This window comes from Amblyomma maculatum, chromosome 9, assembly GCF_055883805.1.
Source record: "Amblyomma maculatum isolate TAMU_Amacu chromosome 9, ASM5588380v1, whole genome shotgun sequence".
NCBI classification, from domain to species: Eukaryota; Metazoa; Arthropoda; class Arachnida; order Ixodida; family Ixodidae; genus Amblyomma; species Amblyomma maculatum.
In genome coordinates, this window is record NC_139352.1 from 71,715,109 (window position 1) to 71,738,416 (window position 23,308).

A 23,308-nucleotide genomic window follows, 5' to 3' on the forward strand; every position below is an offset into this window, starting at 1 on the left:
CATTGAGTGAATCAGGCGAAGTGATCGATGTCTTTTGGAACGTCACATCGACCGGGTGGCGCATACTATTTCACCTACAGACTTTGTTTTCAATCTTGATGTCCCGTATTGCCTGCCACGACTGGCGGTATACTTTCACGTACCCTTTATTCAACGTTCTTCCCATAAAAAATACACATGGACAAGAACAAAACATATTGTGCAAGCGGCCTTTATTCCTGAAGAGCTGCATAATCGTACAAGTGGCACAACACTAGTTCAAATCAGAAGTGATGAAGTGAAGCGCAGACACTTCCCCTTTTCGGGCACACAAAAAAATAAAGAGTTTGCTCAGTTTGCCGAAGTCTAAAGCGCACAAAAGACAAGGACGTGAGAGAGACACAGGAGCAAACTCCACTAACTATAGTCCAATAAACAGCCTTACTGAAACCTGAATTAGCTCCACCATGAAATGCAACAGCATTCTAACAGTGGCAAGTCTACCCTCCAAAATTCAAGTTATGTTACGCTTTGCTATTACAAGTTGTGTTAGGTTAGGTTAGGCTGTTGGTTGGTGCATGGGACCGCAATTTCGCAGCTCTTTCTATAAGCCTGAACAACGTGGGTTCACTTGCGGGAAGAAAGGTGGAGTCCCTAGCTGTTGCAGCTGTTGTACGTCTATAGTCTGACCAGCAACCAAAACATGACGTCAAAGAGCCTTTTTCATGAAGGAAATAACGCATCAGCAGACATGCTGTTAAATTGCCTGCGATCGTCCGCTTTGAGAGGACGCTAGAAATGTCGCCATTGCAGACGCTGGGAACCTGGCAAAGGTACGGCATATTATAGAACCGCCTCATTTTCGGCGACCCTGAGCAACTTCCTTTCGCCGAGGATGTTTTCGAGTTCCCATGGCGTGCTCGGTATTAACAAGGTCGGAAGAAAAGATGGTCTAGGTAATATGAGAGCTCGTCGCCTGGAAAGGAAAAACAGGAGTGAGTTTGGGTAATTGGTAGTCGTGTGGTGAAGACATGTCCATGCTCAAGGAAAAGTATTCTTGCGAGTTGGAAAATCATTTTATATAGAATGGGTTTCGAATAAAAGGGTCTTTAAGAAACAACGTCTGAAAAACGCCGTATATATGCGAATGAGGCCCACACTCTTTCAGGTGACCTACCAAAAAAGTGCTTTCGCCAAGGCATAGCTAGAAAGTTGAACTGAAAAGTTTCACTTTAATTTCACTATGGATGGAAATAGACCCTATTGTGATAAAAAAAAATGGCTCATTACTCGAATATATGCGGTATTCTTAGTTCGAGTTATTTCGCATAGATATACGGTTGAGTGAAATGTGCCATTCGGCAGAGTACAATAGGTGTCGCTTATAAAAAATATTCACATATATCATGTCTAGTTCATTAAAAACGCGTAATACTCTTCCAAAGGAAAGGAGGCAACAATTGTGAAAGAAAATTAAAGTAAATCATTTCTGAAAGATGTCAGCCAGCTCGACAAAAAAACTGTGTTTCGTTAGTGATTCTAACAAACTCTCCTGACGGCTGACACGATTTTCCGTGCAGTGAGCATTTAAGCAACGAACGGTAGCCTTAATGAGTTTCCAGATCTTATACCAGTTCATGCCTCTGAAAGACAAGCGTCAGCCAGTGACGACACGAGATGCGTCGGCGCTGTAAACAGCAGTGACTTTTGTTGCGTAGGCAAAAGCCAGCACTGTCCTCATTTGATGGGACGCGATGGTTTGTTTTGAGCCTAACTCGTGATATTTAGACAAGTTGTGGTGCGGTTGGTTGCGCCGCGGGGCAAAAGAAAGGAAACCATCAGTTTTCGCCATATGTTTCTTGCGGTTCAATATCAGCCGTGGAGCGCGGTAACCTTTTCGACGACGGATCGACATCGCGGCTAGAGATGCATCTGCATTGAAATTTGATCAGTTATAGTTTATAGATCTCAATCATCACGATTGCTCTTCGGTCTCGTAACGAGTAAGACAAGAATGAACTCTAGCAGTTCGTTCCCGTTTCTTCCTACTCTCAACGTGACAATTAAGTATAGACGCAATCTTCCATGTGTATGTAATCTTAAGTCGAATTGAGGGAAGCGCCGTCGGATCCCGTTTACGCGCACTACAGTCGAAGCATTTGTTTGTGCAGAAAATATGGACATAAAAACAGCTGGCAGTCAGCGTCCCACCAAGCCGCTAAGAGCGTTATCGCCGGAAAAGCCTGCACCGACTTGGGAATTAGCAAAACGTGTAGATTTTCAGTTTTGACTTTTGCGATCTCCATGGGGTTTCAGAAATTTGATCATTGAAGGGTGTTCAGAACCTGATCAATAGACAAAATATACCACACCAAGGGCCGCTGCTACCTAACCAGACTACGTATTGTATAGTCCCAAAGTGATTGTGGCTATGATGGATGCGAAATTTGCAGACTAAGACGAGAACTTGCATAAAATTTTTCAAGCAGGGTTTTAAATACCGTGCTCAGCAGAGTGACCATAATTGCCCATATAAGATCGACTAATATATTTGTGTGCCCTTGTTCAGCTCTTCTAAAACAAATAAAGAAAAATTTGAGCTTTCTAGAGGACATCTATGCCCGCGCTACCTGTGAAACGAGACCTCGACAGCAGACTGAAACAACTGCTTCATCGAGCAGTCGGCAGCGCAGTCAGCGAGGACAGAAAGATCACTTTTCTTATTATTTAAAACAAATGTATGACTTAGTTTCCAATAGTACAGGGTCTTGAATATATGGGGGCTGGGATTTAAAAAATTCCTATGCAAAATCTACTGCCCCATTCGAGCTGAAATAACATTCACAAAGTAGCAAAATATAGTCTACGTTATCTTATAAGTGATTCAGCATCGGTACTTTCCTAGATTTCCCGAAATCGAGAAAAAACTGCTCTCGTTGGCGTGCACAATTCTCGCAGAAGCCTGTCGAAAAGCTATTTTGACATGATACGTCATCTGTCGAGCATTGAGACAAGCTCCATCCCGGCCGTTGGCGCGCTTGCCTCGCTGCCCGACAGATGACGCAGCATGTCAAAATAGCTTTTCGACTCTCTTCTGCGAAAATTGTGCACGCCGCCGAGAGCAGTTTTTTCTCGATTTCAGAAAACCTAGGCATGTACCGATGTTGAATCACTTATCAGATAACGTAGACGATATTTTGCTACTTTGTGACCGTTATTTCAGCTCGAATGGGGTAGTAGATTTTGCATAGAAATTTTTAAAATCCCAGCCCCCAAATATTCAAGACCCTGTATATTCCACGTTCTCTAGTACGAAGATGCTCGAAAAAAGCAGAGAGCTACGTTCATCATATGGAAAACCTGTTTTGCGTCGTCCATGGCGTCCGGAAGTTGATCAGTGTTGGCGACTAGCATTTCCTTATACCTCGCGCATTCGCGCTTTCCTTCAACTTAATCAATCCTCCTGTCATAGTCGCGTTGCTGCTTGCAGCTACAGGAGTGGAGAAATTCCGTCTGGGGAATAGGCAGTAAAAGTGCGAAACGATTCTCCAGGCATAAGCAAAAATATTTCTTAGCAGGGACGCGTATGGTTCGAAATATCTTCATGCGCAAGTTGGTTTCGAAATCAGCGTCGCTTGGCCCAGCTTGTATATACGCATGGTGCGTTTTTGTCTACACCTCCGCGTAGCTGTCGCCTCACCGCCACCTCTGTACAAATATGCGACACTTGTCTATAGAGCGTCCTATAGCGTTGCTGATTGACTCTCGGAATTCTTGTAGTAGAAAACGTGTTCATGGACTCGTTACCTATGCTGGCGAAGAACACTGCAAAACGGACTGTTATTAATCTACTCGACACGCCAGTTATCGACGGCACAGGCTCATACCAATAGCCACGGCTGGGTACACATTCAAAAGTACGCCCTGTTCTTAAAGAAACTCTGTACCCAAGTATCAAACGTACGCTAAGGAGAAGTATCAGCGAAAACGCGATGCTACGCTGGGCTAAGAAATCCCTCCAAATTCGGGAAAGCTAATGTTTTTAAGGTCAAAGCCTTATTTGATTCATGAGTGTCCTCCACACGAAGTGGCAACAGATAGATAACCACCAGAGAATTAACTGAAATGAATGGATACTCATTAGCTAATTAATGGATGATCAATCGAAGAATAATAATTGATAATAACCAACTAATTAATAAATATTCGCTGGATAAGTAAATAACAGCTTATAGCACGACAGTTAAAGGCGCAAAACGGAACGAGGTGTCGTAATATGTCGTAACTAAAAACCGGATATCGCATCACGCCTCGCTGCTCGCTCCGCATCCATCGTGGCGTAACGCCAGCTGTTGTGAAATCACCGAATCGCCGAGTGCGACACCGGCATGAACACCAAATACTCCTATCGCAGGGTCATTCCCGAGCTGTGGCCTCTGACGAGCCACTTCCTCGTGAGACATCCCTAACGAGCCTCAAACCTCAATGTGGTGCCAGATATATATCCCCTCTGCCATATCAAAATTGTTACGCAACTGTTTTTCGGCTATCGGTTGGTTGATGTAGTTCCTGTTTTTACTTCCTTATATCAGTCCAAAACTTCAATCCCGTAGAAGGGCAACATGGCTGGACAGTGCAACGTAAACCTCCCCATCACGAAGCGAATTTCCTATATATGTACAGTCTTTGTCAAAAGTATAAAGCCCAAGAGCTTCACTTCTAAGCACTCTAACGCGGCTGCTGGCAGCAATACTGGAATATGAATGGAAGCTAGATGAAAATGTAGGCGATATTTGTCATCTATGAGATTTCGAAAGCTAGAGTTGCTTTACGAGCCTGGTTGCTGGGCTTAGAACAAAAATCCTTGGGCCGTATACTTTTGACAAAGACTGTACATGCGGCGAAAGCTACAGAGCCAAGGCGCACCACCTTACTTGTAGAAGAATAATGTCGCCCCAAAAGTTTCACGGATCTTGCTCCGGAATGCTACAGTATCGTGGAATTGTAATTAAAAAGTAATTGTTTAAGGACGTATACATGACAGTACTGGCCAGTACAAAACGAGAATAATCCGCCGTGCGCGCGTCGACGGCTGCTCAGCCTATCGGCAATGCCGCGATACTTTAATAGCGTCTGTCGTGTCTCCTCAGCGGTTCCTGTAAGCTTTCGCAATACATTTGCACTATGAAACGTGCATACGTCGTGTGGACTATTGTTTAATCACGAATTCACACTGTTATGAACTTCAGCGGCCTAAAGGAATACATCTCTGCGTAGTTAGCAGCTCTAGAATTATGAATTCAATGCCAAGGCAAAACTGAAACTGAAACATTTTTTTTTTTTATGTGGCGGCTGCATAGCTACATAAACTGTACCCAAGTGTGGAGGAACTTAGTTCCGTAACCATCAGCCTGAGTCCTTTTCGACAGATTGGTCACAAAAGAGCACCTAGCACTTGCGTTGCGTGAGCGCAATATTGTACGCGCTAACGATAAATTCGTTTCCATCCGGCGAACGTGGTGGTGCTTCAAGTTAAGTTCAAGATAACTTTATTGCCGTTGATGTAGAGGGCCCTCCGCTCCCTCAGGAAGACCCTAGGGGGCCTCCAAGGGAGGAAGACCCTAGGGGGCCTTCAAGGGAAAGGAAGCCCCGCAGGGGGACGTCTTTCGCAAAACGTCCAATCCCAGACTGATTACTCGGGCTTGCTCCGGAGCCCGGTTCCGGAGGAGGGCATCCCAGGTTTCTTTCTCTCTGACTCCATCAGTATGCCAGGGAGAATGCCCCCGTTACCCTTCAAATCTTTCAAATCTGCCCGCCAACCGAGACCACGTCTACCGCGCCCTCTCCGTCTATGCTTCGTACTACGCCTAACGCGTTATCAGCTGCACCCACGAGATGGCAGGCCGCGGATCAAAATGCTTTTTTGTGTTTCTCATAGATGGCACCACAAAAGGAAGCTCGCGCCCAACGTTCCTAGCAACTAGTATGCCGACTTTTTTTTTTTTTTCTTTAGGTGTAGTGCTGGAAAGGTAGGTGTGTTCGCAACATTACCATCACGCAGGGAGCTGCCACGACACACTCGGTAAACGCTTCGCGATGCCAGCTTGAGCTAAACGTAGAGGACTACACTGATTTAAGTAGATGTGCGCGTGTTTATATGTATGCACGCGTGCGGGTGTGTGGAGGGAAAAGGGGGAAGGGGGGGGGGGTATATATGCACCCTTGGTTGTGACAATATATTAGCAGTTTTTTGAACTTGACGCTCGATTGGAAACAGGGGATATTGGATGTGCACAAAAGGCTACATTGAATAAGGAAACTATCGTAGCAACCGCTGTTGTTTATAGAAGCACTGTTGGGGGAGGGGGGGGGGGGGGGATTTTTGCAACATGGTTAAAACTTTACTGGTAAAGAATATTTGACCAAGAATTAGTTTCGGTTTTAGCCACTACTTCTAAAGAAAGTTAGACTGCACGGCTTTCGTCCACTGTAGCCTTCCATTTGGACTGTTCAACTGGGGTGTCCAAATGGAACGTCAGTTCACCGATCCAGCGTGGACTTACCATTAAGAAGTTCGAATGGAACCCAATAATTTATTTAAATAGCTGAACTTATGCATATTGCACTCTAAAAGCACAAAATATTGAAATAGCTTGCTACCTGAGAAAATTATATGAGCACCTCAATCATTTCAATTCAATGCCTTCATCACTTCCACCACCACTATATATAACCGTGATTAAATGCAAAAACTTCGCTCAATGGACGCGCACCTGACTCTACTTAATAAGCCCAAAGAAAAAGTTCGTTCGCTTGACACGTAATAAGCACTGAGGCGTTGTGGGGCTCCTGTCCTGTATTTCGCCCACTTGCAAAAGTAGCCTGATTCGAGAATCATGTAATCTACCTGTGTACATGAATACGCAAATTAGCATTTTCCCATTGAAAAGCAATTATCTTGAATATGCTCTCTATAGAAGGGGAATAAACAAATGTTTTCTGACAACCTCAGCAGCCATATTAAGGTAATAAAGAGCACTACCGTCTTTTTTTCTTTTTTTCATTACCCGTAGAAAAGTGCACCTGGGACGGGCAAGTGAAGGAATGCAATGATGTCAATGCTTGATTATTTTCACAACCGTATGCCTGTTGCTATAGCTCAGCTGCGCCGGATGATCTAAACTCCGTGCACGAATATCAGTACAAATATTCAACCATTAAATAAAGGCCTCAATTTTTATTGAGCAGTTTATCAAATTGCTGTGCTCGCATATGTTGTCACCGAGATGCTGCCGGGTTTCGCTTTCGTTCCTTGGTCCAGCAGACTTCGCTGCTTCAGCATGCATAATTGCATACCGACGACTGAAATTGGAACCAGACATCTAATACAAAGTTAAGATCGCAAAGCGCAACATATCCTCTCGCATTCAGATTAGCAAGTCTGATTTTCAATTTACATTTTAAAACCCAACTTACTAGTAGGTTATCTTCGCTTGCAAAAGGTGGCACAAGGTTTTGTTTTGTCGTCTGCAACAGCCGGGCACCTGTTAGCTTGTTACCGTATTACCTGTCCAGTCTTCACAACCGTAGTCTCAGTATAGCTGCTGGTTGCTCAACCCCAAACTTATACTGATAAGAACCTAATGTGAAATCCAACTTTCACTGTCGGGACAAATTATTACGCCCGGTGCAGCTCCTTGTTTTCAATCTTTTGAATTTCATTCCCCAAGTGATGAATACGTTTACTCTTCCTGCAAGAGATGGCGCCAAGCTCTATTTTTGCTGGCGGGAACTGGTTCGTCAGTTTAGCTTCCCAGCCACCTGCTCGGCTGAAGCCACGATGTCACGGCTACAGCCCAGCAGCGTACTGGCACCTGAGACTGAATATCGGCTTCTAGTGGCAGGATAAAATAGTGTCCCCAGGTTGAACACCTTGCCTGCAACCCGCAAGTATAACAACGATGAAAGACCGTAGACGTACTACAACCGAAACATAAACTGAGTACTCATTTGTGGCCATAGATGGCGCTAGGTTACACTGTGGCTGCAGCCGGCTTTCAGTTTCGTCTCCCTACCACCTGCCCGGCCGGCTGCGCTGCTGCAGCTCGGCTGTACTGCGGCTGCCGACTGCGGAGATTTTGTTGCCGCGCTTCTCAGTCGGTGGTTGCGCGCCACACCGCACGCAACTGCGCGGGGTCTGCCTTGGTGCGCGAGTTTCGTGCTGTTCGCGGCGGTGTTTGTATTTTTCTTATGTGGGTGCGCGGACTAGGGGTCGGCTCCTGAGGCCCGAACCCCGACCCCGACGGGCTCCGTGTGCTTTTTTGTTTCGTTGCTTCCGTTTTGTGTCTCGCTCCCCCATTTTATTTTTTCTCACGGATTATTTTGCTTTTCGCGTGTCCTTAGACGCTCAGAGGATCAGCTGTCCACTATCTGACGTCTACCGAGGAGGGTGATATGGGAATGCGATTTCTCCACATCCCGATCAGCCAAGTCGTGAGTTACCACTTCGCCGGATTCTACTGACTGTTATTCCCAGCTAGCTATCACCCCCTTATCTTGATAGTTTCATTTAGCCAACGTCAAGACATCGTAGGCAGGCAACTACTTAACGAGCTTCTTAATTACATATGTTTCCTTTGCTTCCATTCAAGCGCGCTCCGTTATCCCCTTTCGCTCTGTGAGTTTCGCAAATATTTATTAAATCTTTCATATTCCTGCTGCTCGCAGTTGGTCGATATACATGACAATTTAGTATCCATAGTATTTGCCAAAGATTGATTTTATCAGGGCGCGGCCTTTCTCTTCTCGGAGTATTATCACCCGTTTCGTGCTACCTTCCAGCCTTTGTTTCTCTCTCTCTCTCTTTCACCGGTTCAACCTCGCAAGTGAAGCCATAAGTCCGTCAGCTAGGAACAAGCGCAGACGACGACACATTCCAAGTCGCTGATACAGCGGAAGTAGTTCTTAACGAACGCCCGCGCGTATAAGTGACCTTCCTGCGCACTTAAGCGGCGCGAAGCCTGGAGGAGAAGCCGAATCTAGTTCTCGCTTCGGCCATCGCGCATCGCGAAACTTTGTGATCGTTGATAGCTCGTACGATATTCACGAAAGCAAAATCAATATTTTCTCACATCACGACTACGAATATAAATACAGAATTTCTTCATAAAAGAACCCATCGTGTGAAACTAGGGCAAATCGAAGTGAAGGTCGGAAAAATAAGTAAGAAATCTGGGTGAATAAGGTATAAGAGCGGAGCAGACGACGTCGTTTCGGATTCGGGCAGACGAGTGGTATTTCACTGGCGCGAGCAGAAGACAACAGTCGTACAGCAAGCATCAGAGCAGAAAAAACGCGTGGAAACAGTTTCTCGTGAAGCATAAAAGAAAAGGCGTCTGAGGGAACGAAGGCAATCTGGTAGTTGTCGCCGTTGCCGCCGCTCTTTTTTTCCAAGATGTCGGCACGGCGGCCCGGTGTTCTCGCGCGCGATGGACGAGGGTCCCAAGAGCCGGGGCAGCTGTCGCCGCCGGAGGAGCAGCGTCGTCGTCTGCTGGATAACGGTCGCAGCCGCGAGCAGACGACCACGGCGATGCCTGTCGTCTGCTCTTTTGTGCCCCGTGTTTCCGGCGCGTGGTGAACCTTTGCGAGTGTTTTGTGAGCGAAAAAAAAAATTAAGAGAAAACGCTGTGCTACGGGCGGCTGCAATGACGATAGGTTGCGACGGACTCGGACCGCGGTGTGACGATTGAATACGTGAGGAAGAAGAGTGGTTGAAGAAGAACAAGACCTTGGTGCGGCCGTAAAAGGCGAAGGTTGTGCGTGTGTGTCGTACGTGGAAGTTGGTGCATAGCGGCGTTCAACGGCACAGGCATGCGCATCGCCGGGAACTTGACTCCTGCCCAGTGCAGACTGATGATGATCAAGCCCCGGATGATGACGGAGTCGACGACTCGGCCAGCCGCGCGCACTCCTCTGCTCCTCCTTCTGCTACTTCTGGCGGTCGTCTGCGACATCTTCCTAATCGCCCCGTGCAACGCTGCGCCGGCATTCGATAATGGTGAGTGAGCATGTGCTATGCGAATAACTCTCCCTCTCTCTCTCTCTCTTCTTTTTTTGTTGTTTTTTTTCCCCCTACTGTGTCTTGTTCAGTCGCTCTTTTTGATAAGACGCCGTGTGCTCTGCTGCTGGCGCTGCTACATAGTTGGTCAAGGTCATCGGTGCATTTGAGTGATTGAAGTCTCCGTAATGAGGTGATGTGCCGGACGCCTTCAAGATAACTCGGCACTCGGTGCTTAAGGTCTTTGCTCCAGTTTATTACCTTTTTATTTTGACTTCTTAGTTTTGTTTTTCTTCCTACACTGGCTAAAGAGAAAGAGAGAGAGTCTTTGACATCCTTCTTCCTTCGGCGCACAGCTTCGAGCTGCTCTTACGCGTTGAAGCTGAACTAAACAAGATCTCAGTAGGGGACTATTACTGAATGGCCAATTTGCTGGCAGGTTTCCGATTACGCGGGGGGTGCGTCATGGGTGTAAATAGCCCTGGCTGCTGTTCCCTCACACTTATTTCTTCCACAAGCGTCACAAATAGTCTATAACACTCAACCATTGTATGGCAGTCCTTGTTGCCTAAGCGGCAGTTGTCGCTTTTAGTGCTTGTTACATTAGCTTTTCATAGAAATTAGAGATAAGAAGGGAAAATGCGATAAAGTCAGTTGACTGCGATGTTTAATGTAGGCACGGGTAATGCAAAGTGCACATATCTGTTTGGGTTAATTCTGTCAACATTTAAACGCGAATCGGTTAATTAGGAAAATATTACTCTACATATCGTGGACGGACATTCCTTATAGCGTATTTTTTTAATCAGTAACAATATTTATCTTTTTCACCACAACGCAGAGAAAGACTTTGCACTACTACGCGTACAGATAGGCGACGAACCACCCCTTCTTTTTTTCCTGTACCGGCAAGGGGGAACGATCCCAACGACCAATAAGGCTTCAGTGAAAGCCTGCACACGCACTACCTTTCACTTCAACTTAGATAATGAACCACGACCTAGACATTAGTGCGAGGCAGACATCATTAGGTCCTCATCGCCGATGACAAAGTGGGGTTTTTCGTTATCAAAGTCCGGCATCTCTGAACAAACCGTAGTGCTCGGAGAGCAATTACGTTAAGGACTTACGTGAGCACAACTCCCGAAGGTGCTTCCGTATAGACAACGGAGAAAAGCAATAAAGCGTGGGTAGCGGGTAGTCGTAAATCACGACACTAACGAAAGACGCGATAAAGATCTCCCTTATCTTCCCCTCCATCTGCAGCTCAAAGCGGTCACATTCGAACGGGTCGGTTCGCCTGGTGGTAAAAAACTTATAGCAACAGTACGATTCTTTTGGAAAGCCTCTTCATTCATCCCATGCGAGCTGACCCCTCATGCTGTAACTGTCACTCTACCTACGCGAATCTTCAGCACTGGTTTTCCCCTGTCCATGCCCTCATACCATCATCACACTATTCCTGTCCCCCCACCCCTGGATGGATTTCTTTTTTTACTGGAGAATTGACTAGCCTCTGGTCGAAGGGCGCTCGATATATCTTGGGCGCTTAGCTTGCGTCCCGAATAAAACTTCTTAATTGCTATTACTGCTGCGGTAATATAGAGAGCTTGTGCAAATCCCATGGACAAGCTACGCGCGGACGCTTTTCGTAGAGGCAGTATCGCGGACAAATCAGCCTTGAAGGCAACCAGGTAGAGAAATGATCGCTGTCTCGTGCAGGCCATGCTCGGTCCACAAAAGGCCACCGCTGTTTATAACCGTTGCACGTCCTCCTTAATATGCGTAATGGTTCGCCGATTAAAGCGCGCTCCGACGTCGCTTCCTCGATTGCTAACCGCGCGCGCTCACTGTAAATTGCCCTTCCGTGATTCCGCGCCGCGTGTAATACGACTATGACGTAGGTCCGCCCTGCAGAGTCCACGTCGGCGTCCGGAGATCCCCTCTCGCTACACTGGACTCGTGGGTACATTGGTCAAACGTAGATATTTGCAGAGGACGGGTTCCGATCAAGAGCGTGACTCGTTCCAGCCAACGAGAGTTTGTCATGCGTGCCCAGTCCTAGTCATATCCATAGCGAAAAAAAATTGTGTGAGTCACAATAACCTCATATAGATTTCTCATACTAAACTCGTACAAATCTCATACAGTCTCATATAGTTCTCATACGTTGTATGATACCTGTATGAGATTATATGAGGCTTATACGAGTTTAGTATGAGAAATATATATGAGATCATTGTGACTCATAGGGATTTTTCGCTAGGGATGGTTGACAAGAATAGCCTATATAACATTTTCTTCCTTTTCTGCTACATAACTGATTATGCTAAGTACAACACATTTTCTCTTTCATTCGTAAATACGAATCATTAGCCTAATTTATTTATTCGTTGCTATCAAAGACAAGCGTACCAAAGGCCTGTTTTGTAACGAAAAACAGTGCACAGAGGGAAGGACAAACTCCCACGACAAGGCGCCGCAATTCTCTTCCAACTAAAGTAACTTTCAAAGCAAACATCAACGTCCTGACAGCAGAAGCATATTTGAAAGGCGGCAAAAGATGTAGACGTAGCATTACACACCGCAAGCGAAAAGCATCAAAGAAAGGGTGAAGAAAACGCCCCTCCTGCTCAGCTTCTTGTCAACCCTGTCGGCGTAGTTCAGGTGTAGGGAAGAAAATCTTATTTTATTTGTTTTCTTTTTTTTTTTTTTTTGCAGGTGCAAGAAAACTTCCTTTTACGTTTTCGCGAGCGTAAACACGGCATATGGTCAATGACACAAACAAAATTCTAGGGCATTGTCACATATATCTCACCTTCCAATTCATTTGTGGTAGAACCGTAACATGTAATTCATCCACCCTGCGACAGGATAACGTTAACTAATGGTCTTCTGTGACACATCATAAATATTCGTGTTCGAGCCCGTTTTAGGATGGAAATAACGGCCTTTTTTTTTAATTTACTAACGTCTCATTACACATTGCATAAAAATGCTCCTACCTTTGAATGACCGGTACTAACAGCCAAAAACTTTAGTATAAACGTAATACTAATACTCCTGGCATTGCCCCTATCTGTCAACCCCACCTCACACAATGCTCCAATCTTGGATGCTGTGAGGCGATATGAATAAAGGACACTGTTCAAAGTGGGCAAAGTGAACAGGTATGGTATATCTACTATAAATTCAGAAGGCTTTGTCGTCCTCGTTTTTCACTGACCGCCTCTTTCGTTTTTCGCGCCTCATGTACCTTCGTGCTAGCAGCTAATAAACTCGCCAAACATTGTATACAGTGGATTCAAATCCTTAACCGCCGCGTTATAGTGTGGATGGAGCACAGGTGCCATGGCAGGTGCGGTATCAACGCGCGCAGCGTGCGATTTCCGGTCGTTACGGGTCGGCGTGTCCGATTCCCTGCAAACGCGAGCGTCTTTTTTTCCCTCTCTCCACCTCTTTGAGCAAAGCAAGCGAATATCACCCGACAGGATTCTTTTTTTCTTTCACCTTTCACTTTTTTTTTTCTTCTCAAGGCTTATCGCTTATGCACGTGGGCCGCTGCTCGTGCTCCTTGACACGTAGGCCGGGCCTCTACGCCGCGGCAGTAGCCCAGAAAAAACATGCAAGGAATGCTGCTGACAACGAGCAATGTGTGGAAAAATTTACATGCACGAGACAAAAGGTTCAACACGCTACGTTCCTCTCTAAACACCGTCCAAAGATAGGAAGTGCTAATTAACAACCGTTGTGTAATTGTTCTTCCTGAGAATCAATAGCAAGGTACTGCTTACAATTAGCAAGCCAAGGTTACAGGTACAAAAAAAATGCCTTAAATGACAGTACCTTAAAACAGAGAGTCAGTGCAACTTGAACCAGTAAACGGTGCATGAAACCCTACTAAAGCACTTAAGCTATAAGCTTTTTCAGGCGGTTCTTTCTAGGCTTCAGGCACATCATACTAACTTCCCAGCCCACTGTGGAGGAAACATTACAATTCTTAGGCTTCGGAAAGCCGATTACCTTCTTGTTTTTTCTTGCACTATACCTTAAAACTCGGCGATCAATATCGGTACGAAAACCGCCATATGTACATGCTGCAAGCGAAGAAAAAAAAATGGAGCAAGATATAGAGTGCGAATAAACGGGGATAAATTCCCGTGCCTCCCTTTTTCCACTGCTACGAAGTGGGAAAATACGAACAAGCCAAGCGATGGGGTTCACGATGTGGACGAACAAATCGAACGCAATCGAACTGAAAATGATGCTGAGCCGCGTGTCAGGCGATATATAAGCATCGATTCAACTTTTGTTGTTGTTATTCTGTTTCTGGTCATTTTATTTTTCTTCTCAGAGGTGCCCCTTGGGCGCATAGCGATTTCGTTCCGAAAGATGGCTTCTCGAAAGAGAGGTACTCGGACATTCTACTCCAGGCAGCAAGAACCATTGGCCCAATATTGGAGTTTGTTGGCAATACACTGGTCTTATGTAGGGCATATGGATTGCCAACAGACTTCAATATTGGCCCCATGGTTTGTCGTTTCGCCTGAACTTAGCAACTGTGCCCTTCAACCAGGCATTTCACCTAAGGAGGCCTCTGTAATTAGGAAAAAAAAAAAAAAACTGGAAAGTATCGGCTTGTCTATTCAAGCATCTTAACTAGTACGTAGAAGCAGTTTTAAATCATGCTGCAATATTTTTTAACATAGCGCAGTGTTAGTGCACGATTCGGGACGAAACGCTTAATCGGCAAGGTCAAAATAGGTTTCCTGAATTTGTTAACATTTCCTGATGTACGATCGAATAAATCACGTACTAAACATGCACATGGAACAGGCATGGGCACAATGCACAAACGCTGACCTTCAACCAATCGTTTAGTTCGGTTTACCGGGTCAAACTTCACAAAGTGACTTAAGACTGTGGAAGACACCATTGGGAAAGGCTCCGGAAATTTCGACCACGGCATCGCGCGGTACACGGCGCCTTCCTTTCCGTCTCCCTCGAATCAGCTGCCCAGTGCATTTCCCACTGAGCCACCGCGGAGGGGCATTTTCAACAACTGCGTTTATGAGAAATGCGGCACATATAGATGCATACGCGTCAACATGAAAAACAGCGGCAATCGTGGGTCGGGACGCCCCGTTACGAACGGTTTAAAATTGAGATTTAATTCAAGGAAGAAGATATTGGCGGGGCACTTATGGAGCGATCACGAACTTGCAAAAATGGGCAACACATGGAGTGATGTGCGAAACCGCGATTATTGCAATGCAGTCCTGTAGGCTCTCTTTCAGAGTTTTATCCACGTTATAAAGCTGCTCTTTGAATCTATCAACCTATCGCTACCCGCGTGTATAAAACAGAAGGCAAGTAAAAGAAAGGGGGTCGTGGTAGCATGTATAACACACGCAATGTTTCCTGCCGTCTAGAGAAGATTCGACGCCAAGATTATCACACACTCAAAGCATAGAATGCCCAGCAAAAAAAAAAAAAAGAAAAAGAAAGGGGGGGGGGGGGGGATTGCTTTATCGATTGTCTGGAGTGTGTGCTCAGCATTCTTTTCACGCCGCATGGAGAATGAGATATGTGTAACAGATCTGGCAGGTCCTGCAACCACAGGCTTGAAGAGGCGCCTTTATGGAGCAGTTTAAAAGGGGAAGAGGGCAAGTCTATAGCATAGCAATGCAAAGGCATTGTCTGTGCGCTTAAGTTTGCAAATAGCATAATTTTTCACAAGCAGAGACTGAAGTCGGTGACAGAAATAACTGAAGCTGCAGAAATAGCAGACCTTTAACGTTATATCATAAACTTTCAGTGAATCACCGTTTCCCTCAAAGGCAATTCCTACCTTAAAAAGCTTAGTACCGGGCGTCGCCGACTCAGGGCTGTCAGGTGCAGCCATAAGAATACCTCATTTGTTTCTTGTTTGCCTGTTTTTATATGGGGCGTCCTTCTCGTAAATGGAATTGATGGAAGTTAGGACTTGCCTGTCTCTACGATAAAAATTTGGTCCGTTATCTGCGACGCAGATCGCTGAACACATATGCGCGCTCCATACAAGCTCCTGTACATGGGCCCTACTTCATGGTAGCGGAGCACAAGCGGGGCACACGGCCTTTTCCTCGTCAAATTTCCTTTTTTAGCATTCAGTTCGAGCGTATCACGATAAAAGCAGATATTTTATGTTTAATTAGATTAATATTTTAGTTCTTCAGCGTAAGCGTCTTTCCAGATTATTTTTTCTTATCGTCTTGTCTTCTAAGTTGACCGTACGAATTCTGCTCATGCAGTGAGTGCGAAAAGTCCGCCCACTTGTCATGGTCAGTGATACAAATAAAGCCGAGTTGATAGTTTTGCACTCTTTCTATCTTCTCGGTTTTTAACTCGTCATTAAGAAAAGATACCAGTTAGCGTTTCGGGGTTCGCCTGCGTGAAATCTCTGTCCCAGTCCTCACTTGGGTGCCATACAGAGGCTGCCTAAATGCGCGCATGTGTCCGCGAAATTCTGCAGACCATACATTTCTTCGCAACAGAGAGATGTAGGGAGATATATCGCTTATAGTTACAGTTCTTTTGCACAGCGGTACAAAAAAGCACACTGCTACAAGAATCATCTGCCAGTCCCTAGTGGTGCTAATTATGGCAGCTTTTCCTTCGTTGTTCAGTGCGTCCCGGTCTGACGAACCTCTGGTGCTGAAACGTCACAGCGCCCTCACAAAATTACAGTTGAAAGAAAAAAAAAAAAGACGGTGGCATTATTAACGGTGAGATCCGAGACCGTGTCGGCGTATCGTTCGTCTCCTCATTTCCTCCTTCCTTTCATCTCTTTCCCATCTCACTTCCTTTCTTTCACGACCCTTTTCTTTCTGTGTATTTCTTCGGCGACTTTGTTTCTTTCCGCCCCGTCGGAGCACATTAACTGCCCACGCCGAAACGGCGTCGGCAATTATTCTCGCGCGACCCTCCCGTCACGTAAGCCGCCCTGTGTCACACATCGGGCTACACCCACCGGCATCCACTCGAGTTGCGTGCAGTGGGAAGCACAATGCAACACAGTGCAGGAGAAGGCTTTAACGGGCTCACGACTATTCCAAGTTTCCCGAGAAGCCAACCACTTGGCCGAACGTGGAATTGAAAGCAGTATCACTAGATTTTTTTTTTTATTTCTTAAGTGCTGTTAAAAGAGATTGCAAAGCTTTCGAGGATCACACTGCTTTCAGTGCTTGATATACGCAGCTTCCACTAAGCGTTGGAAGTAAGGACTCATAAAGGCTCTCTCCCGGCCTTAACTAACGCCTCACTGCGTGGAATTATATTAACTGTATTTCTACTCGCCAGAGCAAGCTATAAAGCGGGACAGACGATAGACAGGCCAGAAGAAATTGCTCAGCAAATCACCGCGGATATATTTTGAACCATCGAAAGTTTCTTTAAAGTGAGCCGACATAAGACAGCCCCCGATAACTCTTTCCAATCAAGGAGTGGCCGCCATGGCTAGAGGTTCGAACTCACGACCATACGCTCAGCAACATATGCTCTATATACCAAACCACAGCGGTGTTTTACACTGCTGGGAATTGACGTCATCCAACATGGTTGTATAGTACATACACCTGCGAGTCACACGCCTCCTTCTGAGGACGAGCTTCTCGTGTCCTGGCGGTTTCTTGAGCTCATCGTGCCTCTTCTGCGGCTGCTGAACCCTCCCTGTGCAGCCGCCGATATCGCCCACGGTTGTCGCGGGGAGAGGCATCGCCACTGTCCGCGATGCCCAGGTCCTCCGCTCCTCCGTTGGGCGTCGGTAGATAAGGCGTCGTCTCGTCCACTTTCACCGCGGCTGAGGCAGCGGATGAGTGTGCGCCGTGCCCGTCGGTGGATGCGGGGCCGTTGTGTCGTGCACGTGTCGGTGGATCGGACACCTCGGGTAGAAAGCTAGCGGAGGCGTCGGGAGTAACCTCCCACTCCTCTTGATGTCCTTATGAATGAAAATACCGTTGAAGTATAGCCCGCATTCAAGGTTCATGTTGCTCGGAGAACCTTGATTCCAACAGTCTGTCTATGCTCTCCCGAACCTAGAACATGATTTCACACTGCGCCGGATACTAGCACAGTCAGTAAGAGTTGCCAATGACGAATGTCATCATGACTACACTGTGCTCGGTAATGGCGACCATGATACGGGTAAACTTCCTCGCTAATCGACGCAGCGAGGCCGAAATCATTCTGTTTCTCCTCGCATATATCTCCAGTGTGGTTGAAGTAGCTCCCGGAAAGCACGAGAAATAATTTGAAATATAAAACCTGAATCACACGAAGACTTCACCTACACCATCCGCTACGGGTCCTGGAGGAGCAGTCACCTGTGAGGCGGATGCTAAAAAGGCGGGGTCCTTCTCGCTCGATGCATGCGCGTGATCGCAGGCTTACTTGCAACACGGCTTCATTGCGTTCTCCCTGTTGGAAACATCGTGAGCTGCGCGTACGCATACGCGCTGGGGCTCGACTATAAGCTTTTTGCCGCTCTCCTGCGCTTTGGAATGCGGGGGCCGGACGGCAGGGTGAGCGCTGCTCCGTACATGATCTCCGTGAATTCTCTTTTCGTGCAAGACTTTTAGCGGTATACCATAGTGGAATTCACGAAAACTCCCCCTCCGGGCAATGTGCCTACTCGGTGCATTTCTAGAAAGAGTGCAAGAACATGTAGGTGTGTGCCTGAGAATGCGGCCGAAACCTTACCTAGCGGAAGTTATATTATGTTCACATCAAATCAAACAAGTTCGTTCAGACATGCACACAGGATGTGTTCCTATACGCGGGATGAGGCAAAAGGAAGAAATTTCAATTAATTTCCTGTTCTGCTAGTATAGGCTGGACAGTGAAGGAGCACGAACACCGCCACTGGATTGCTTAACTTTACTCTCAATACTTATCTATATACGCGAAGGTATTGTCTATCTATTAGAATGCACTGTACTTTGGGGATATCGGAATGTATACTTCGGCAACGGGAGGGAAGGACCATCGCCGAGACCTGCCATTTTAGCCTCCATCGATGGTTAAGCCGCTGCCCGTGCCTAGCGATCACAATAAATCTTTCTCTATCCTGGCCTACCTGCCGACGTCGCGTCCGGCGCGCACTTTTCAAGCCGTGACAAGTTAAGGCGCGTCTTGATGCAACCTATCGGAAAAGCCTGGATAACCTGATCTTCATTCGGTTGCTATCAAGCATGATATCACGGGCACGTCCTCTTCTTCCCTCCCTTCTCTCGTTTCACTGCGTTCTCGTCATTCCTATTACCTAGACCCGGAGTCGAAACACGCACTCGGATGAAGACAATGTAAAGCGTCAAAGAGCGAGCAAACGTACGCGACGGCCGTCATCCAAGAGCGTTCCCGGAAACAGAAAGAAGGGCCGGCGGATAACAACGAGGAGACGTCGATGAGGGCTCGCGATAAAGCCAGGAAAAAAGGGGGGTGGAGAGCCGGGGCGGTGTCGGCGGCATTCCTTCGTGACCGCCGGCTCCCGTGTCGCTGTTGCGCGCGGCCGGCCTCTCCGGGAACGTCCTCGTGGAAGCTCTGCATGAAGCGGCACCACAGCCAACGCCCTCTGCCTAGGAAAAGAACCGAACGGCCACAGATGAGGCCGCAGGAAATCAAAAGCAAAACAACTTCGCTCCGCTGCCAAGGGCAAGAAACCTGAGAGTCTCATTTAACTACTAAATGATTCAATAATAGCATGCTATTATGCAATTTCCTTCTTCTCAACGCCCTTGAAGAAGCGCAATCTAAATTTAGGTAAGTTCCAATCGTCGATCCGGAGCGCTGTCCGGACCAGCGAAGGAGCAAAATGCAATAGGAGCTAGGAGTGTGGCGACGAACACCATCGGGATTCAATAAGAACTCGGTATCTGAATCCGAATCGCCCATTGAAACAATCCTTAGGGCAAAACACTTGCTCCGGACCACCGACAGGGATTCGCCACCGCGGTTAGAGAAATCGGGGAGCGGTATAAATTGAAATTACGAAGCCTCCGCCTTCGCTTTAAACTTTGTACAATTATGGTACTCTAAATAAATAAAGACACGCTTTGTCGCCTGTTGTGCGTAACATGGAAACGACGACGCGTTCAAGTACTACTTGTACCTTAGAAAAGCGAATGCCCCGCCGTTTTGGTTCCTGCACGCCGTCTCCTGTAGCGCTTCATCTTTTAACTCTACTGCGCATACCGGATGGCACAGCCAACGCCCTCTGTGAAAATAACTGAGCGGCCATTGCTGGGTCCGCGGAGAAGATGAAGGAGATAGATAAAAAGGAAGACCTTCGGTCGTTGGGCTTCTCGGCATATTCGCGCGCACGCTCGTGTTGGCGCGGTGTATGCGAGTCAATTGCTGCCGTGCCGTCCCCCGGCGACTCATTTCCGTTGCGAGTGCGCTGCGAGTGCCCACACTACTTCTTTTATTATCCTTTTTTTTTTTTTCGTAGAACTCGGAGACGTGAGGAGCGAGAGCGTGGATTGCAACGATGCCCGAAACAAACACGACGAACTCGGCACGTGGGGGAGCTTGGCGCACTTTCTTTTGGACCGAGGCAGTGCCGTGTCTTTTGTTCCGAACGTGACTGCATGCTTGTATCACAAATACAGACCGGCTAGGCTTAAATGCGTATGGCAGTAGTGGTACTAAAGTCGTATTACTAATAGTAGGAGCTGTATACAAATAGCACTATAGCTGGAAAAAAACTCATGTCTGCAGAAGCCGCTACACACAATTCCTCTGCGACAAAGTAGTCAGATGTTAAGGCTTTTCTGATGGTTTAAGCAAAAATCTAACCATCAGCCCAAATAAACTGAAGAATTTCAATGCCTCTGGGTAACTTTTTATGTTCAAATATCGATAACCGATTCTGTTTACTGTTCACCGGAGTAATATACAGGCCGTGTACCACTGCCCACAACTGCTGTTTCTTTTTCTTTCTTTTTTTTTAAGTTTGCATCCTACTACAGCGGAAGTTAGTGCTCGTACAGAAGTAATAGCAGCAGTAATACAGTACAGAATGTTTCTGGATGATTCCAATTACAGAATTGTTTTAATATTATGCGTGGTTCGAATTGGGATGGCATTTTGCCGAACCTGGTTCTGACGGGACCAAAGAGGCAGTTCGAAAAAACGGGAGGTTCGTGTTGAAGGAGTTCGAATTATAGCGAGAGTCCCCTGACTCATAAAAATGGGACACAGCTGGGGTCATCAGCTGGCCATTTATGGATTTCCCACCTGCTGTTATGCAACCGAAGCCTAATTTTAGTGGGGCTGTACTGTGAAAAACAGCGCAGCTCTCTTTAATGTCACTTTTTTATAAGAGAGACTCAAAAGTGTAATAGCTAGTTTCAATTACATATGCAAATATTTTTCGTTCCAAGGTGGCTCGGCGGCGCCTACAGTATCAATAAATAAATAAATAAATAAATAAATAAATAAATAAAATTTTATTTCCAGACCGAAATACACAGAAAGGTATGCTGGTCAATCTAAGCACGCAGTGCTTGTGAGAAGACCAGACAGCCGGTGTTGAATGTTTAAGAGGAAATAAATCATTACAAATTCAGAAACGATTCATCATAAAAATAAAAATATACACGCACACATAATCCCAAATTAAAACTAAGTTTTCCATTAGGCAGAAAAAAAAAAGTCATATGACCACTCCAACATTACAAGACATCGTTAAACACCACTTCCTTGCGTCTTTCAGCATTTTAGTTCGTGATTTTGATCCATACAGTGTTTCACTTAGTTCGATAATATTATCACGTGCCTCGGCCTAAATGACGTTTCTTTTCTAAGTTCTGGCTCGCATTGTCAAGGAAGGTAACGAACAATGAACGTGGCCGTGTGGTAGTATCAGTCTGGTGGCCACAGATACGCAGCTCTCTTATCATATGGCTGCAACAAAAGACCTTGGCGGCAGTTTTCCTATATATATATATATATATATATATATATATATATATATATATATATATATATATATATATATATATATATATATATATATATATATATATATTATAATCTTTTACTGCATTTCCAACGCTGCTATGCCAATGCTTGCACAGACGCTGATGCCAGATAAGAATTAGCTTGCAACGCGTTGCATCCGCTAAGCGACCACTCGCGCCGATCATCTGGAAAACAACAATGTATAAAATGGCGGTGTCGCCGTGTCGCCATCAGTGGCTGAAGTTCTCAGGTGAAATGATCCAGTCGACATTTTTGTCCTTTTTTTTCTTTTTCGTGAATCGGAGAAGCAACACTATATAAACTGCCATTCAATTCCGAGCGGCAGAAATACGTCATTATCAGTGTAGTCTTGACGAGCTTAAATAGACTGGGGCGAAAGAAGGTTTCAAAATGCGATTTTCATAACGATAAATGCACATTTCGCAGTCGCACATCATAGCCATAAATAGCCAACTTGAAGACGTCGACACAGGCTGACTAATGAATTGACTTGGCCTTAGTTGGCCTCAGAGCGATGGTGGTGGCCTCAATTCTCCCTTGTGCAGCTCTTTCGTCCGTTAGTTTGTGATCTGCCGTCGTATAGCGCTCCCATGCAGTCCCATATTTCGCAGTAGCTCGCGTATTACTCAGCGCATTACGTGCTCTAGGCGCATTGTAAATAATAGTATAGTCCTAGCCGAAATGGTCTGTGCGTGTGTGTGTGTGTGTGGGGGGAGGGGGTGCGTGCGTGCGTGCGTGCGTGCGTGCGTGCGTGCGAATACTTCTTTTGAAACGTCACTCCGAAACATTCCGGTGTGGGTGCACTTGAGGTTACAGGACATCTTAAACTGTCGACCTCGAGCAGTCCACACTTATTTCTGTCTAGGCACACACGTCACGACCATGATTATCAAGACAACGAAGGTTGCTGAAGACAAGTAACGAGTACTTGAGGAAGTTGCTTCTATAGACACCAGGTCTCGCAACGGAGGCACCTTACGTGTGACCACTTCCACTGCGCATTGCGAAGCTGACATAAGAACAAAGAAGGTACTTCTCTCTCAGAGCATGCGGCGCGTCCTTTTTCGTGCAGCCGTTGACGCCTCGTGGGTTGTAAGGCGGTCATGGCTCCGGCGCCAGGAAGGACGCTCCGCGCACGTCAAGGCCGCGGTCGCAACACAACACTATGTTATTGCTGTTCACCGTGGGAGCACTTAATTCGCCGCTAGCAGCGTTTCCTTTTCCTTATTCATTCCGTTTTCTTTTTTTATT

The 23,308-nt window shown here is 46.2% G+C and overlaps 1 protein-coding gene across 3 annotated transcripts in view; it reads left to right on the plus strand.

Moving 5' to 3' along the window:
- The first annotated feature begins 9,489 nt into the window (after positions 1–9,489).
- Positions 9,490–23,308, plus strand: part of Ptp99A (Protein tyrosine phosphatase 99A) — a 224,075-nt gene continuing 210,256 nt past the window's right edge. The window contains exon 1 of one of the 3 annotated variants that reach the window (XM_084579006.1): positions 9,490–10,036. In XM_084579006.1, the coding sequence (XP_084435132.1) occupies positions 9,850–10,036 (187 nt within the window). In that variant the 5' untranslated portion in view covers positions 9,490–9,849. The remainder of the gene's footprint in view (positions 10,037–23,308) is intronic. The other 2 variants (XM_084579003.1, XM_084579005.1) reach the window with 2 other exon arrangements.